Here is a 19,048-nt window from a genome sequence, read left to right on the forward strand (position 1 = left end):
TGTGGTGTGGATGTGGATGTGATAGGAAGCGTTATGAGGAACACACTGAGGTGGTTTGGCCATGTGGAGAGGATGGAGGGTGAAAGACTGACGAAGAGAGTGTATGTGAGTGAGGTTGAGGGGGGAAGAGGGAGGGGGAGGCCAAGGATGAGATGAAGGGATGGGGTGGAGAGGTATATGAGAGAGGGGTGTGTGAGTTGGGAGCAGGGCAGTGAAATGGCGGGGGACAGGGCGACGTGGAGGCGATTTGTTTGTGGCCACCCCAAACGGGATTGAGGCGTCTGGCAATAGATAGATTGATAGACTTCTGTGGTCTCTGCATGAGTAGCCCGACTTCCATATTGAACTAGCTGGCAATCAATGACAACTCTTGAGTTAGTGACGGTGGGAATTCAGAATCTCATTCACTTCATGTTTCTGCAAGAAATCATACTACATATGTCCTTCTTCTGGCTCGTATCTCTGACTGGGGTAAAAATAATCTGGTTGTTTTTAATGCATCAAAGACCCAGTTTTTACATCAATCTACCCAACAAAATCTTCCACAGGTATACCCACTAATGTTTAATAATATTCAGCTTCATCCCGCATCATCCTTGAACATGCTTGGGGTTTCATTTGCTCGGGACTTATCTTGGAAAGATCATATTACATCTCATGTAAAATCTACTTCCAAGAGATTAGGTGTGCTAAGCCGACTCCTTTCCTTCATTACCCCTGCACAATTGTTGACTCTATACAGGGTTTTTTTTTCCACCCCTGTGTGGAGTACAACTCTCATGTGTGGGGAGGCTCCCCACATACAGCTCTTCTCAATAGGGTGGTGTCAAAGGCTTTTCGTCTCATTAACTCTCCTTCTCTTACTGACTCCCATCAACCTCTGTCTCTTCGTCGCACTGTTGCATCTTTATCTCTTTACTGTCGCTGCTTCAATGGACACTGGTCCTCTGAACTATCTGCTTGCATTCCTCCAACCTTACGACGGGCACGTAGCACCCGTCTAGCAGCAAACTCTCATCCCTTTTCTGTCCAACTCTCTAATGCAAGAGTTAACCGTTACTCCCAGTCCTTTTTTTATGCAACAGGCTAACTCTGGAACTGTCTCCCTCTGTATTTCCTACTTCCAATAATCTCCAGTTTTTCAAACGCAGTGTGTCCAGGCATCTCGAAATGAACAGATCTTGATATTGGCTCTCTTTTGTATTGTTTTTGTTTTTTCTTGGAGGGAACGGTTTGCGGGCTCCAGCCTTTGGTTCTTTCTTGCATTAAAAAAAAAAACTCAATGAATTGGGACTGGTCACTCTTTACTTAAATGTTATGAGTAAGTAGCCCAATCCCGAGCTCCTACCATCCTTATCGGGCAATAAGGGAGTGAATCAAGACGATATAAATCATTTCTCGCTTAAACCTAAATAATACGTAAAGTACTTCAAGCATAACCACTGTCTGGCTGCAATAAGGATTATGTTTCGTAATACTGTTTGTCTCTACCCTGAACTGCCTCTCTTTGGAACTCGCTTTCCCCATATTAGTTTCCCCCCAAACATCACCCTACGGCAGTTCAAGTTCATCTGTGACCTGGCTTATGGATTTTGAAAAAATAGTTTGTCCTTCCTTTATTCGGCCACTGTTATAGATCCACTCCTGAGAGTTACTGATTCAGTGTGTGGATGGACAAGGGGTCCCCAAGACATAAAGTAACTTGATGGTGGGATGTAGAAGCTGTAGTTCAGGAGATAAGCTTTTTCCTGGAATAGAAAAGGGGTGGTAACAAAGAGGAATGTTTGGCTGTCATGCGTAAGGCTAGGAAAGAGGTTTACAGGGCAAACTCTGAGTCTCAGAGACTTTTGCTTGATAACCTAAATAATGTGGAAAGGACGAATATGATATTTAAGGTGGCAAATCCGATGAAGAGGGAAAACAGGGATATCACAGGTGAGCAGTGTGTGGAGAATGATGAAGGAAAGGTAGTGGTGAACAGCTGGAATATTAAAGACGCCAGTAGAGAGTATTACGACCGGTTGATGAATGAGGAGTTTGACTGGAACAGGGAAAGTTTGAAGTCAGCAGATCCAGTGTTTGGCCCTTGGCCTTTGATTGACGCTGTTACTGTGGGCAGGGCAATAGGCAGGATCTAGATGGGGAAGGCAGCAGGTTCGTCTTGATTGACTGCTGAAATGCTGAAAGCCTCAGGCGATATAGGAATGGGGTAAGTTACTGACTTGATAAATGCAATTATGTGAGTGTTTTGTCTCATATGATTGGCTGATGTGTAATTGTAAATGCGTACAAGGAGAAGGGTGATGGTGTGGAAAGAGAATATTAATTATAGAGGCATAAGCTTTTGGAGCAGATAATGAAGTATTGGAGAGAGTTATAAATGGTATGATTAAAGAAAGTGAATATTGATGAGATGCAGTTTGAATTTATGCCAAGCAAAGGGACCACTGATGTCATATTCATTGTTCGACAGCTTCAGGAAAAATATGTAGGAAAGGAAAGGAATCTGTACTTGTTGATTTGGAGAAGGCCTTTGTCAAAGTCCCTGGGGAGATGGAGAGGTGGGCAATGAGAAAGCTTGGGATCGAGGAGTGACTGGTTAGGGTGGTTATTGCTATGTATGTGGGTGCTCTCACCCATGTAAGGGTGAATGGAGATTTAAGTGATGAGTTTTCCGTGAACGTTGGTGTGCATCAGAGGTCAGTCTTGAGACCCTTGTTGTTTATCATGGTACTTGAAGCCCTCCCACACGACTTCAGAAATGTACTGCCGTGGGAGATTTTGTGTCTAAGAGGAACGGATTGTTTGTGAACTTCAGGTAATCCATACCTACTAGCTGGTGATGAGCCACTAGGTTTCAAAATTTTTGAAGGTTTTGAGACAATTCCTGTTTTAACCATGGATTTTATTAACCTGTTTACGTTATTCTCTGTTTTCATTTTCAATTTTATAAGGTCAGCGTGAATGACTAGTGAACTTAGTGGAAACCTCCAGAATAGCATGAATTTTTGCTATGTCCTCAAATAAAGTTCTGGTTTGTTCATAAGAATTATTTTAAGATTATTTTTTTCAATACAAAGACAGACTACCGACCACCCTCTGCTCGTCGATCGTTTATGAATACAAGTGCCCTACTGTCGGTTTCAGAGGCCATGTCGCATCGTTTTTGAGAATAACGTAGTAAGTAACAGTTGGATCAGTATGATATTTGGCCACAGTGTGTTTCATACTGTGCGGTAATTTTTGGCAGCATAGTGGAGTACGTAAATGAAATAATTAAGGCAAATGTCCTTGAGAAATGAGGCTGAATGTCAAAATAAAGGACAGGGATACGAACGATACTATGGAAACGTAGTACCTGCCACGTGAGTGACGTCAGTAGACAGGCTCCTCCCACCACCCACACGGGACATTCCCACCCCTACCATCTCCCTCCTTCCCTCCCTCCCTCTCTTCGAAACCATGGTCGAAATTTCAATCATCGGCACATGCTTTATAGCCTATATAATGATATATTATGTAATTGGCGCATGCAATATGTGTTACTATAGTTGGTATATTTGTATTGATAGTGACACATAACAGAGCGAAAGTAGGGTAGAATGGGGCTGATAATGCCCGGCATGATAGGAGAGTCGAAGTCAGGGGTGATGTGTCACCCTGTGGAACGGGCTGATGATCGAACCGAAGTCGTAGACTCAGAGGTAGATGTTACGTTGACTCCAGCAGTGTCCATCATGGGGAACATGCTACGTTGTCCTCGTGGCTGCAAGAACGCGTTCGTAATGCGACTGTACTCATTCTACATCAGTGAGAAAGCAGACAATGGATTACGGATTACTTTGAATAGGCAAGTGGCTATGATTATTTTTGTTTGCCACAGGCAAATAATAATGGTGTTTTGCTGCAACCCATATCTTGAAAGCACTAAAGTGGCGAGCCCCAGAGATACAAAATAGTGATGATGCGATTGCTTCCATAATGTAATAAATAACGATTAATTAAGTAGCCAAATGTGAAGAAATGTTTTGTTAATTATTAAATTAAACCTTAATATCATTGAATACCAGTATTTAATTTTATGTGGCCCATCCGATATGCATAACTGCCTTCCTCCATAGGCCGTATCACCGTGTTGCTGAAGCCATGGGCATGACAGTGAATGCGGTGCGGAAGATGGTGCAGCGCAGTACCAAGTGTCAGCTTGGAACACCGACAGTTCCACTACCACCACCACCACCAACCCCGCCCATCTTCGAGAACTTTACCATCGGTGCCATTCGCCACAACATCCACAGTAAATTTGCAGCTAGAGAAACATTCACCATAGCAACCCTGACGGAGGACCTAAAGACGGCAGCCATCATCCCGGAGGGAGCCTCGTATACATCAGTGTGGCGACTCCTCCTTAACATGGGATTTCGCAACAAAGACATCTCAGCGGAAGATGTATGTGAGGAAGGAGTCTCTTGATGTTGTCTGCTGTTGAATCAGTGCTCTTTGGGCACTCAAACGCCACCAACAGGAAGGCAGGCAGGTGGTGTACCTTGATGAGACGTGGTTCACCACCAGGATGGGCCACAGCATGGAGTGGGTAGACGGCACTCAACCTGTCACCAGCACCAAATACAGCCGTCAGGTGCCGCCTGGGGAAGGAGAGCGCTTTGTGGTGGTCGCAGCTGGGACGGCCGACGGTTTTGTCGATAATTCGTTTCTATGCTTCCCTACCAAGAACACTAGCGGCGATTACCACGGGGAGATGAACGGCGAGCTGTTTCTCCGCTGGCTGACATCGCAACTCCTGCCGTCACTGACTGAGCCGTCAGTACTGGTCATGGATAATGCCCCTTATCACAGCCAGCTGACGGAGGAGAGTCGCTGTCCCACCACCTCCACGAAGAAAGCGGATATTATAATATGGCTGGAGCAGCACAACGTACCCTTCCCACCACACGCCACACGGCCTGAACTGCTCCTCATTTCAAAGCAAAACAAGACAGAGCCACAGTACAAAGTCGACAACATAATACGCTCATGGGGCCATGAAGTTGTGAGGCTGCCACCAGCTCATCCCGAGCTCTACGCCATCGAGCAGGTGTGGAGGTGCCTGAAACGCCACTTACGCTCCTCACTACACCATTTCACCCGAACAGACCTGCAAGCCAGGCTGGAGGAAGCGAGGCTGTGTGCAACTGGAGAGGTGTGGGGTCGTGCGGTCAGACGTTCCCAAGCCTTCGAAGAAGAGTACTGGGCCACAGACAACATACATGAACGAGTGGATCCCATCATCATTAACCTCGAAAGTGATGATGAGAACGACTTGTTCCTGGATAGTGAGGAGGAGTAAAATACTTATGTATTGATTTTGTTTCTTTTGTCCACCCGTTACATATATGCTTCATTTCATTTACAGTGATGTATGACTGAAATCTGTCCACAATATACCATAAAGATAACAATGAGCCTATGCTGAGTAACTGACTCAGCATCGGTGTAGACTGGGACTTAATCATGATACTGGGCGCTTCATGATAATACTTGATTACGATACTGATTAAATCAAACATTATACGACAGTTATGAGCTATAATCGATAGCAATTACAAAATAGAATTAACCCATGGCTGACGCGGACCACATAACACCTTATATACAAGGCGTATCATTCCACCACGAAACTACACCACTCCTCACTTGTACCGAACCAATGCTCTCCTATCATGCCGGGCATTATCAGCCCCATTCTACCCTACTCTCGCTCTGTTATGTGTCACTATCAATACAAATATACCAACTATAGTAACACATATTGCATGCGCCAATTACATAATATATCATTATATAGGCTATAAAGCATGTGCCGATGATTGAAGTTTCGACCATGGTTTCGAAGAGAGGGAGGGAGAAAAGGAGGGAGATGGTAGGGGTGGAAATGTCCCGTGTGGGTGGTGGGAGGAGCCTGTCTACTGACGTCACTCACGTGGCAGGTACTACGTTTCCATAGTATCGTTCGTATCCCTGTCCTTTATTTTGACATTCAGCCTCATTTCTCAAGGACAATTGCCTTAATTATTTCATTTCCGTACTCCACTATGCTGCCAAAAATTACCGCAGGGTATGAAACACACTGTGGCCAAATACTATACTGCTCCAACTGTTACTTACTACGTTATTCTCAAAAAACGATGCGACATGGCCTCTGAAACCGACAGTAGTTGCCACTCAGGGTATATTGGGAGCATAACAAGAGCTTTCAAGCTAAAGATCGACGAGCATGGAGTTTAGTCGAGTAGCACACTTCTATGCATGGTCGTGGAGAAAGTGGTTGTCTGCACTGAGCTCTCCTCTAGCTGTAGGGTTGCCATAGCGGCATTAGTTTTTGTTGTTGTTCGCCACTGGGACGCTTTTTAAAGTCAGGTTAGCTAGAACTCATTTTCCTCCCTCCCCTACTTAGATACAATCGTGTTTGTATCTATTCCTGAGATTGCCTTTACTTACTTATCTCTGGAGTGTACACCCTACTGATCACTCTTGGGTGTGAATTAACACAGACGCATCCTCCTGAGAGTAGTTTGAGAGGGTGGTCTCAGACTTAGGTGTTTAGTCCCTGGGTATCATGTCCTTTGCTTGTCTTTCTCTTTCTTCCCATTTCCCCCGTAAGGGGGAGGTGGTTACTATATCAGACACCCCTGTTGCCCCTCTCTCCCATAGGGAGAAGAGAGCCTTTGACGATCCTAGGAGTACTACAAGAAATGACCGCCCCCAGACTCGGTCCCCGCTAGCCATCCCTGTACATAATGTGAAGTATGTACAATTACACATTGTTGGTTCTGCTTCATTGGCTACTCTGAGTCCTTTTCTTATCAAGGTAATTGATGGCTGGGCTGGTTAGCTGAACATGTAAAAAATACATGCTTCTGGAAATCTCCTCATTAAGATGCTAAATTCAAATCAGGTTAAAGATTTGCTCAAGATCCGTAAGTTTCATTGCCACAATGTCGAGCCAAGGATCCCACAGTCCATGAATTCCCCTGCAGGGACTTCATGGTTATGCAAGAGGATGATATTGTACAGTACATAAACTTACTGAACAAGATGTCACTGATGCTCGTTTTATTACAGGATTTGCGGAAGGCATGAGGAAGAAGACTGCGACCATTTTTTTAACATTTGGCAGGGTCGCACTGCCCTCGAGTGTCAAACTTGGGTATGAAATCTTTAATGTCAGACCTTACATCCCCAATCCCCTTCGATGCTCTGAATTTCAGCTTTATGGACATTCTGACAAGGCTTGTCAGGTTTCTCAAGCAATGTGTGGCAGGTATGCAGCTCAGGGTATTGATGCTGAGCACTGCACATCCGAGTCTTTCATTGTAAGGGTACTCACTCCACTTCCTTGAGGGATTGTCCCAAGTGGAAAGAGGAGAAAGGGGTCTGCAGAGTGAAGGCAACGGAGGGCATATCCTGCTACGATGCTAGGAAGAAGGTAAGGGAGCTGCATACTACTCCCAAGCCAAATGTCTCCTATGCATCGGCGGTTGTGTCCCGACCCATGATGCGTACAGTGGAGACTCGGACTGACCCTGTCCCTGGCATTCCTGTCACTCACTCTGACCCTTCATCTACTCCTACTGTACATTCCAACCCTATATCTGATTTCTCAGTTGCAACTTCATACGCTCAGGGCACTACTACTTCTCCATCAGTACGGGCTATACAGACGTCTGAAAAGCCTGAAAAAATTAACTTGACCACCCTTTCAAAGTCATGACCTCATGTCTTACCTGCTCCTGCTCCAGCGAGGGAGAAAAGCATTAGGTCTTCCTCAGGGGAGTGTTGGTGCCTAGTTATTGATGTTCATCGTATGGAGGTTTCCGTTAGTAAGCACCACGATAGGTCACCTGGTAGCCACTTGCCTGGCGGCCGGCAGCTAATAAACCTAAGCACAATGGCCCCTCTCATAAATTTTAAACTGCTACATTCACTGTGTTACAGTGGAATAGTAGGACTCTTGGGAACAAATTCCACAATATAGCAATTTTGCTATCTATACACAGGTCAGACATTATTTGTTTACAAGAGACGCACTTGATGATCACCCTGATCCTCTGCAATTCAATCATTACCATTCTTATAGAAGATATAATGGTCATGGAGTTGCCATATACACCCACAATTCACACCCACAAACGAAAGTGGTTCTAAATTCTAATCTGGAAGCTGTTGCATGCAGAGTAAAATTTAATAACATGTATCTGTCTATTTGATCTATCTACTGTCCTCCCCGTGGTCCCATTGATGGTGATGCTTTCACTTCACTAGCCCATCAACTTCCAGGTCATAAATTAATTTTAGGAGATGTTAATGCCCATCACTGTCAGTGGGGAAGCTTGAGAAGTGATGACAGTGGGGAACAAGTAGCGACCTCATATTTCAGTCAAACTTCTGTATTCTAAACAATGGTAGAGCGACTCGTGTAGACGTCCGCACCGGCAACATGTCATGTAGAGATCTGTCCTTGTCATCTCCTGATATACACAGTAACATCTCTTGGGACTCAATGGGTGGTGATCATTTTCCTATCTGTCATTCTTATGCACACGACGATTCGTGGCCTTCCCCGCCACCCAAATTTAACATTACTCGTAAGAAAGCAGATTGGGGGTACTACTCACGGGTTGCCGATCTAGATATATCGGGAGATTACACTGATGAGAAAGTTGCACACTGACAGACTTCCATTATGCATGCAGCTGAGGCTGCTATTCCCAAAACATCTACAATTCCAAAAAAGCATAGAATTTTTTGGTGGACACCAGATTGCCAACATGCACTCACCAAGCGCAATAGGAGATACAGGATTTTTGAGAAACAGCTTGCAGAATCAAACTTCATTCCCTACAAAGCAGCTAAGGCTGAGGCAAGGAAGACAATGAAAGTGGCAAAACTGAATAACTAGCGTAGTTTTGTGTCCATACTGAATCGCACTACCCTCATAAATCAGGTCTGGTCCACCATAAATGTACTTAACAGGTACACCCAGTCCCCAGTCATCACACTTCAGGTGGCCAGGAATGTCATTGACGATCCCGTGGACATTGCCAATACTATTGCCGACTATTTTGCCCAGGTAAGCAGCTCAGCCAACTACAATCCTCGTTTTCTCCACCATAAGCATATGGCTGAGCTGCATAACATAGACTTTGCCACAGAAGTGGGAGATACCAGCTACAACTCCGAATTTATATTAGATGAACTTCTCCTTGCCCTAAAATCCTGTAAAGGCTCCAGTCTTGGTCCATCCACCATTATGTACGGTAAGATTCAGCAACTTACTCAAGCCATCCTCAGTAAGCTGTTAGCGGTGTACAATGAGATTTGGTCATCTCGCACGTTCCCAAACTCATGGCACTATGCGCATGTCATGCCAATACTTCACTGGGATGGTTGCCTTACGAATCCCAGTTTGTTTCAACTTATTGCGGTGACTGACTGTCTCTGTAAGGTCTTTGAATGTATGGTTAATAAAAGGTTACTTTTTGTTTTAGAGTCGAAGGATGTATTAAATGACCAACAGAGTGGATTCCTTAAATACAGATCCACACTGGATCATTTAGTGCACCTGAAGCATTGCATAGCTGAGGCTTTTGCCAATCGCGAATTCATGATAGGAATTTTGTGGGATATTCTTAAGGCTTATGGTATGTCCTAGGGAAACAGAATACTACATAAACTCTATACTTATGGTTTACGAGATAATTTGCCCATTTTCCTTCAGAACTTCCTTAATGACAGGACGTTTTCTGTCAGGTTACCCTGTAACATAACATCTGACATATTTGTCCAGGAGAACAGGGTACCACAAGGAAGTGTGCTTAGCTCTACTTTATTCAGCATTGTCATTAATGACATTCTGTCGTCTGCTTCCGCCCCCAGGACGCTTAGATACTCACTCTATTCTGATGATTGTGCAATGTGGCACTTTTCCCGCAATGCACAATCCTTGGCACAGCAGATTCAACTGGCATTGAATCTGTTCAGCATTGGGCCCTGGAGTGGTGATTTAAATTTTCCGTCCCTAAGTGTAGCGGTGTTGTTTTTACTCGTAAACTTAACCCGCTGCGTGTCAGATATTTTTAGCCCTATTGATCACCCCCACGCTGGCCATTTTTTGACCTCTTTTTTTTTATTGGCTAAAATGATAGATTCTGATGTGAAAACAATGAATTTCACCATTAATATACTCACCAAAGCTCAGAAATGGGTTTTATTGAGTCCTGCATACTCGTATACAGGTATTCCCGTTCTCTCACACTCGCCACGTAGGTGAGAGAAAGCCGTTTTCTATGTTAGGTAGACTCAGGTATTTATGTTGGGAAGGTGTAGCAATGTTCAGTAAACTTTTCTGATTACTTATTACTTCAGCATCTGTCACAATTTGCCTGTCTGTCTCAAAGTGAATGCATTGACTTCCACTTACTTGTGGATAGGTACAACATGACTTCACCATGAACAGTCCTGGCACTTACAAGGTGTTTACAGCTTGACATCACTATGTACAGTTCTTACACTTATAAGAAAATATTTACATGATTTCACTATGTATAGTCTCTTCACTTATGTGAAAATATTTACAAGATGCCTTCACTATGTACAGCACTAGGTTAGGCACATAGGCAGAGTGAGGCAGAGCGAATGTTAGGGGGGGAGTGAGTGGGTGTATGGCCTTGACTGCTTGGGGCATGACAAAGGAACAGTTAACATACATGCCCGCCAATTTTTACCCACAAATCTTGAAAATTGTGGTCACAGTGAATGTTTTAATTTTAAACCATTTTAGAACATCACCGGCACTGACCGCAGATTTTTGTTAGACCATTTTAAAATGGCACTGGCACGTGGCGGGTTAACGTACCTCCTTTGCATTTAACTTTAATCAGTCGATACCTTTTCGATACTCAGTAAGATTATTAGGTCTACATTTGACAATAAATTCAGTTGGAGAACACACATTCATCATTTACTTGCTTCTTGAGGTAAAAAAGTTAACGTCCTTAAGTTTCTTTCCGGTAAATTGTGAGGAGCAGATAGAACGTCTTTATTGATTGTGTATAAGTCCCTTATCCGTTCTAAGCTCGACTATGGGCTCATGGCCTTTGGTTCCTTCTTCCTCACATTAAAAAAAAAAAGTCCATGGGTCAGCATGAGATGCTGTCCTCCCATGGACTTGATGTGCTTCAGAACGTGTGCGTGCATATATGTCTTGGAGCCTTTCGATGTACTTGTGTGGTGCGGTTGGAAGTGGAGGCTAATGTGCCTCCCTTCCCTGTACGACGTGACCACGTGCTATTTTGTTGCAGTATCATCACCCATCATAAACATTCATTTGGCCTCCCGATTTGTCAGATCCTCCTGCGGTGGGAATACCTGCGGCCCTCAAGCCAGTGGCTGAGAGGCTTCACTTCATCTGTGAGGTGTTAGTGTACGACCTTTCTAATGGGGATCAGATTTTAACATCAAAAATAGCACCCCGGGAGTCACTTGCTACCCCATTCAACATTGACTGGCTCCTCGTTGCTAAGTCCAGGGCGCCGGAGGTGGAGGTATGACAGTTGTTCTGGATGATTCTCATTAGACACCTTGCATCATTACACTTGTACACTGATGGCTCTAAGTTGGATGAATGTGTGAGTGTGTGGTGTGTGGTCTACGGAGCACCGCATCCATTTTCACTTGCTCCCTCATACTTCTGTATTCACTGCTGAATTTCTTGCCATACATCAAGCTATAGACTTTGCTTTGCTTTCAGATCATGACAGTTTTGTCATTTTTTCAGACTCTAAGTCTGCCTTTCAGGCAATTCATTAGTGAAGGACTGATTCACATGAGGTCCTGGGCAGCATTATCAGTAAACTGCACACGTGCTAAATCCTTATCTCTGATCTGGGTGTCTGGTCACTGTGATATTTATAGCAACGAGCAGGCTGACATACTAGCTAAATCGGCTGTAGAACTCGAGGAAACTTGGGGAGTTCCTCATGAGCTCTCTCTTTCGGAGGAAAATCAATTAATCTTCCGTGGCAAAGTCAATGAACCGACCTGGCAATTCCATCAGTCAGTAAGACCATATGTGACTACTCCAGTTCCTCCCGTGGAAACAGGTGGGAGGAGGTCGCTTTAACTTGCCTCCGCATGAATTACACCTTACTGACACGTATGTTACCATATATACTAACAGACAATTTCCACTGCGATGTACCACCCATGATGCGATGTTATCTATTAGTCACATCCTTGTGTACTGCAGTAGGTATGCTGGGGAACGTACTTCTCTGGCTGCTTACTATAGGACGAATGCGCTCCCTTTCACACTTGATTCAGTCGTGGGTGATGGGGACGTTGGTGTGACTAATAAATTGATGATTTTCCTGAAACAGACCAGACTGTTCAGAGAGTTGTGATTTATTTTATGAACTTTTTCTCTTTTTAATAACAGAACAGAGGAAGGAAAAACAAATGAATAAAAAAAAATAATCCATACACCAGATTACTGGTGCCCTCTGTTCATAAAATGTCTGTAACAGTTAGACTTGAACAGCCGTATGTTGAAGTTTGGAGGGAAATAACTCTGAGGAAGCGAGCTCCAGAGAGATGCAGTTTGGGGAATGAAAGAAATCTGATAGAATTCTGCAATATGGCTGAGTGACATTCCAGTCATGAGCGCTACCAGATGCCCGTGTAGCACGAGGGAAGGCATGGAGATGTGGCACAATTGACGCAACTTCGTCTGAGCATTTGCCATAAAAATATCTGTAAATTAATGCAAGGGAGGCAACATTCCTTCTTACATGCAGGGGAGGTAGTTTATTTATAATAGCAGGGTTGTTAATAATTTCAACAGCTTTGTTCTAAATTTTGTCTAGATTTTTTAATGCAACCTCTTCACATCCATTCCACAAGGATGAGCAATATTCAAGCCGAAAGCGCACATGACTATTATAAATTATAGCTAACTGCTCGTCAGTGAAGAAGTTGCGGACTCTGTACAATAATCCAAGTTTCTTTGAGGCGGTTTTAGCAAGTGATCTGACATGGGAGGTCCAGCTGAGGGCATTGTTAGGTGAGACGCCGAGAATTTCAGTACTTTTGGAAATGAGAATATTAGTAGCATTGAAGGTAATATACGAATCTGGCAATATCTGTCTCTTGTTAAATTGTATATATTTGGTTTTATTAGCATTAAATGAGACAAGGTTGTTTTGTCCCCATTCACTGATTGTAGAGACGTCTTGATTTATGGAGATGGCTGTACTTGGTTGAGATTTAGAGATATTAGACATTGTAAATGGATGTCTGAGTGTGAATGAACTACTGTATGAAGTGTTGAGTCATCTGCAAATGAATGGATGGGGTTGCTGGTGACAGATAAGAGATCATTAATATGAACCAGGAACAGGGTTGGCGCAAGTACTGATCCCTGCGGCACGCCGGCGTTAATTGAGTGGAAATTGGAATATACATCATCTACTTATACTCTTATTTTTTTGTCACTGAGATATGAGGAGATCAAAGGAACAAAAGATGTTAGTCCATAGTAAGGGAGTTTGGACAGCAGGGCACGGTGCTTGTGGCTTACATACGAGGTATTTATTGTTTATATATCCATTTTTTTTCCTTTTTTCACTTATTTTTATCTTGTTTGTTTATAGGGACATGGTTTTTGTAAATATGTATATACGTCAATACACTTTTATATATCTGTGAATCGAAGGAGGAGGTTACGTTTATGTAAATGTTTTTTTTTCTCTCCTTTTTGTTCAGGACCAATAAATCCGTAATTGTTCCTTTTTACGTATTTTTTACATAATTTTGATATGTATTTGATTATACTGTAGTAGTATAGTAATGAGTCTACATGTGATATATATATATATATATATATATATATATATATATATATATATATATATATATATATATATATATATATATATATATATATATATATAGATGGAAGTATTTTTGTCCTGGTACTATCCATGTATACTGATGTATGAGTACTCTTTATAACTACTTGTGTTTCATAATCACGAAAAATAACTTAATATTGGTATGAAATAGATGCAAATATTTCATATCATTATTCTGGCTTTCATGATTATCGATTCTTGCTGGCCTAATGCCCCTTCATGGTGTTGGCCATTGACAAAAAAAAAAAAAAAAAAATAGATAGATCAGGTCTCCCTGTAAGCGATCCTCCTTACTCAACGGTAAGGGAACATTCATATCATTGTAATGCTTCTGTTGATTCCAAAAATTTCTGTATAATAGATACATGTGAAAATAAGAATCTCGGAATACTAGAATTCATTCATATTTATAAATGAAAACCGGCCCTAAACAACTGTCAGTCTGCTGTGCCTTTAAATATATTGTGTAATTAAGTCCGCCTGTAATTTAACTACTTTTTTTTTTTTATATATATGTACAGCTCTGGATAGAAATTCGCGGTACACTCGAGGTGAAGGGTAGAAGGGCCGTTGCAGTTTTACTGGACCGCCAGTCACTCTCTGGGACAGCAGCCAGTAAGCTATACAAACTAGCACCTATGTAGTTTGATATAAATGATCACAATCTTGAGCAGACTGGACATCATATCGTCTTGCCTTCGTAAGGGGTGCTTCTTAACGTTCCTCTCTCTCTCTCTCTCTCTCTCTCTCTCTCTCTCTCTCTCGATAAATAGATAGATAGGTAGATAGATAAACAGATAGATAGATAGGTAGATATAGGGAGGGAAGGGCTGTGCGTGGTGCTAAAGTGACAGCAGATAAGAGGTGGGGTAGACGGTTAACTGACAATTTTCAATTTGGAGGGGCAGGGTGGCTCAGTGGTAGAGTGGCTGACTCGAAATCGAAGGGATGAGAGTTCGCGCTCCGCGCTAGCCGTCCTGCTGGGAGAAGTAGCGCTCTCTTTTCACCACAGTGGTGTAGCAGCCACGGCTCAGTGATTTAAAGCGATCTTGCCGAAGGGTCGGAGGTTCGAGTCCACCCAAGGGTCATTGGTAGACATCAGGAAGGGCATCCGGTCATCAAGTGAGACACCTTCCAAATCAAAGTCCTCTACTCAGGGACAAGGCCTTGGCCTTTATCAAAAAAGGGGACTCATATATATATATATATATATATATATATATATATATATATATATATATATATATATATATATATATATATAAGAACGTTAAGACGCACCCCTTACGAAGGTAAGACTCGATATGATGTCCAATCTGCCCAAAATTTTTATCATTTATATCAAACTACTCAGGTACTAGTTTGTATAGGCTACTGGCTGAAGTCCCAGAGAGTGACCCGCTGTCCAGTACGACTGCAACGGCCCTTCAATCCTTTACCTCGAGTGTACTGTACCACAAATTTCTGTCCGGAGCTGTGCGATGAGCTCAAGCTCAAATAGTTCTTTTAGGATTTTATTCACCTTATAGGTCATTTTATTTCTTTTTATAGCCACTGAAGATGACATAGTTCAGTATGTCGAAATGTCTGGACACAGTTAAGATGTTGTTTGTGGCAAGACTGATACTGCTTTATTATGTCTGTTATTCATTTTCCCTTTGGCTGTGGTGAGCTTCCTGGATCGTCCCTGGATCGTCCATTTTTGATGTCTTAGGCTTCTCTTAACCTTTGTAAAATCGTTTGATGTTTGCTGAAGTAAAATGGAAACTGGGTAATTCGGAGCGAAAGAGTTAACATACTCCAGTATGGTACTGGTCTATGTCACTTTTAAATCTTTTATGGTTTCTTCTTCAGTTTTTATATGCCAAGTAACCCCTGACTCTTTTATTCAGCTGAGTGTGAGTTATAAGAACCTGAGAGCGCCGATGTGCTCACCTTTATTCAGCTGAGAATGAGTCACGGGAATCTAAAGTTGTTAAAAAGCAAAAATAAAATATAAGAATATTAAGGTGCTACTTGCAAAATAAATCGCTAAGGAAGGGGAGCTACGATTTATCGTGTGCCACTGAGAATACTTGACCTGTTTCTCCTGTTTCAGTTGCAGTTGATACACTTAGCTATTTCATCCATGTTAACGCCGGAGAATTTTGTTTAACTGAGAAAATCTCTTGCAATCAACAGTTCCACCAACTGCACTGAATATTTTTATTCTTCAATCTGTATTTAGATCATCAGTGGTTTTGTTTCGTAGCGCTAAATATAAACGGTCTAAGTGTTCAGCCTGAAACCGCGAAAGTAAGGGCAGACTCCTTTTTTATTTTATTTTCTTTCATCATCTGGGGAGGCGGTGGCTGAATCGGTAGAGAGACGGCCTGCAGTCCTAATGGACCCAAGATCGAATCCCGGCTGGGGCAGGTAACAGTTTAAGGATTTGAATTTCCTTAAGCAGACTTTTCTGATCTACCAGATGACCGGTCGACATGTCATAAAAATACCCCCGCTAATACCAATACACCGTCCTGTATGAGACAGCCCTGGCATGTATTCAACACGGATGGTGGGTGTTAGCGCCGAAGTGGCGACATGTGGAGGTGTAGGAGGACTACTGGGTCTTGAGATAGGTCACTGCCCCCAAGAAATAGGCCCTGAAGCCTTTGCCCCCCAAAAAAAAATCATTCCTGAAACATGTTGAAAATAAAATGTAGCTGACCTTTCCACCTCGTTGCTGATTGTGTTATGCCGAATGAAATGCATTCTAACAATTTTCACTTCTCTTGCGCATCAAGATTGGCGTCAAAAAAATAATAGGAGCTTGCCTGCCCCTTTGCTTATTTAGTTTTAATAATACTCGCAATGGTTATCAGTATGCGTTTACTAAATAGGGATAATTATTTTCCAGTGGCGTCACGTGCATAAAGGCATACAGGCCCACGCATGTGGATTGAAAGACCTTCGCTATTTAAGTGCAAAGCTATTCTCAAAGTCCAGCAAACTTCATAGGAGTTGCGAACTCGGATGGCAAAAATATCTTTTAATCTTTCTTTCGTCAGGCATAGGCCTAACTCCAAAATGAAAAGCCGTACACGAACGTGTTAGTCACCAAAAATCCTTCGTAACAACCGGGAATGTTTCCTACAAATAGTATAGAGGCGTTCGAGCCTCTATACTGTTTGTTACTCCCTCAGTACGTTTTATAACACTCGGACGTCTTTTCAGCTGTGCAAATATCCACGAATACGTGTTGCCCAATTCCATGTCAAACCAATGGAGGGAAAATAGAGGAACACTGGTCAAGGATGGAAAATAGGTAAATGAGATCCATGGGAAAAAATCGGTCCGTGGGGAAAACAAGTCCATGTAGTACAATAGGCCCATGATGAAAATTAGGTCCAATGGGAGAAATAGGTCCAAGGGAAAAAATAGTACCAAGGGAGAAAATACATCAAAGGGGGAAAATAGGTTCAAGTGGGAAAAACAGGTACATGAAGGATGTTACAGTAGGTTCAAGGGGGATAATTTGTCAAGGCAGGAACATATCACTGGGGGGGAATCATGTAGGTAGGCGTTGACACCTAAAGGGTTTAGATGGAGAAAAATTGGGGGGCTATTTGGAGGCTGACTTCATAAAAAATATAAGCTAAAAAATAAAGTTTTCTGTTAAAATTGTTGTTAACATGTGGAAATGGAAAAATAACTGCAACAAGAAATGAAAAACTATGAAAAACAAGAGGGCATTTATTATGGACGGAGATTCAAGTGTTTATACCCAGTAATATACTTCACCACCTACAAACTTTTTATGAGCAGAGAGGAATGTAGTTTTGGGTTTAGAACTTTGAATCTCTTCTCATTGCATTTGCTTTCTTGTTTTATATGTTTTACATCTCTTATTTCCGTACTTTTTTTTTTTAATCCTTACATCTTTGCAGTTATTTAAGTTTTTTTTTTTATATATCAATAACAGAGAGATGGCTAAAGTGTATGCAAGCCTTTAATTCATGATGGCCATTTGAGGCGTTTGAAACCAGAAGGCAGCAAGCATCATTTTTTTTTTTTAATGAGAAAAAGTCCCTAAAGTTATTTATTTCTCAGCAACTTCAATAGATAGACAGCTGAGAATTGCTTTATTTTAAAGGTATGGCCCATAGAATGCCCATACCTTTAAAATAAAGCAATTTCCAGCTTTCTATCTATAGTATTTGCTGAGAAAAAAAAAATAAGGGACTTTTTCTCATTACAAAAAATGGTTCTTGCGGCCCTCTGGTTTTAAACGCCCCATTTATAAGCCCGGTTTAAGGAAAGATGTGGCTAGCCTGTATGCCATGTTTCAGAGTGTATTTAGCGGCCAGGTATGCAACTAAAAATGCTTTTATCTCATCAAAAGGCTATTAAATGACCGTCGTGATCGGGGGCTTGCCTACACGTTTACGATGTCAGTTTTAATAATATGCCATTGCTGTTCAAACGCTCGTATTCGAGAGGAGGGGATTATGCAGTGGTAAATAATTCCACACCAACACTTGAAAAACCCGAATCACGGGACGATCAGACTCACAAAGTTTGTTTTCTTTCCCGTTTGTCCTTATTCACCTCCGAGTACAACTGAGGCTTTGGTTGTAAATTAGACTTCTTTTTGCGTCGTAATCTAAGGAATGAGTGTGACTTCATTAAAAGTGCTGTAATGATTCTCGTGTAGTCTATAAATATTGATACTAAGCCTTCCTTTTTTCATATTTGTAAAGATTTCAGCTACTGACAGTTATTAATTTGTGAAACCCATGATGATTATGACAGTAGTGCGTGCTTGATTTTTCTGGTGCGCAGCTGAATACGCTGTGCTGCGTGATCTGCGGGCTAACCATATATAATGCCATCAGCCACTGTGTAGATATCAAGCCTACTTTCCCTGATGGCGGTGTATGATCAAAAGACTTCCAGTCACTTCAAGGGGATCACAACTATTCTTGACCACCGCACGAATCTGAGGGCTTCCATACTCCCGGACCCGCTGAGTTTTAAGAACATGTCTGTAAGCCCGACTCAGAAAAAAAAAGACTCAGGCTTGTTGACTGGAGGGT

General features: G+C 42.3%; 1 protein-coding gene across 1 annotated transcript; it reads left to right on the forward strand.

Moving 5' to 3' along the window:
- The first annotated feature begins 4,573 nt into the window (after positions 1–4,573).
- Positions 4,574–5,347, forward strand: LOC145412427 (uncharacterized). The gene has a single exon (XM_080282315.1). The coding sequence runs from the start codon at positions 4,574–4,576 to the stop codon at positions 5,345–5,347; it is 774 nt and encodes a 257-aa protein (XP_080138441.1).
- Positions 5,348–19,048: the final 13,701 nt, after the last annotated feature.

This window comes from Coenobita brevimanus, chromosome 12, assembly GCF_032717465.1.
Source record: "Coenobita brevimanus isolate Jiangsu-jjx chromosome 12, ASM3271746v2, whole genome shotgun sequence".
Lineage (NCBI taxonomy): Eukaryota > Metazoa > Arthropoda > Malacostraca > Decapoda > Coenobitidae > Coenobita > Coenobita brevimanus.

What these genes read in the sequence shown, in the direction of transcription:
- LOC145412427 (XM_080282315.1), top strand. Translation starts at nt 4,574, where the DNA reads ATGGGCCACAGCATGGAGTGGGTAGACGGCACTCAACCTGTCACCAGC.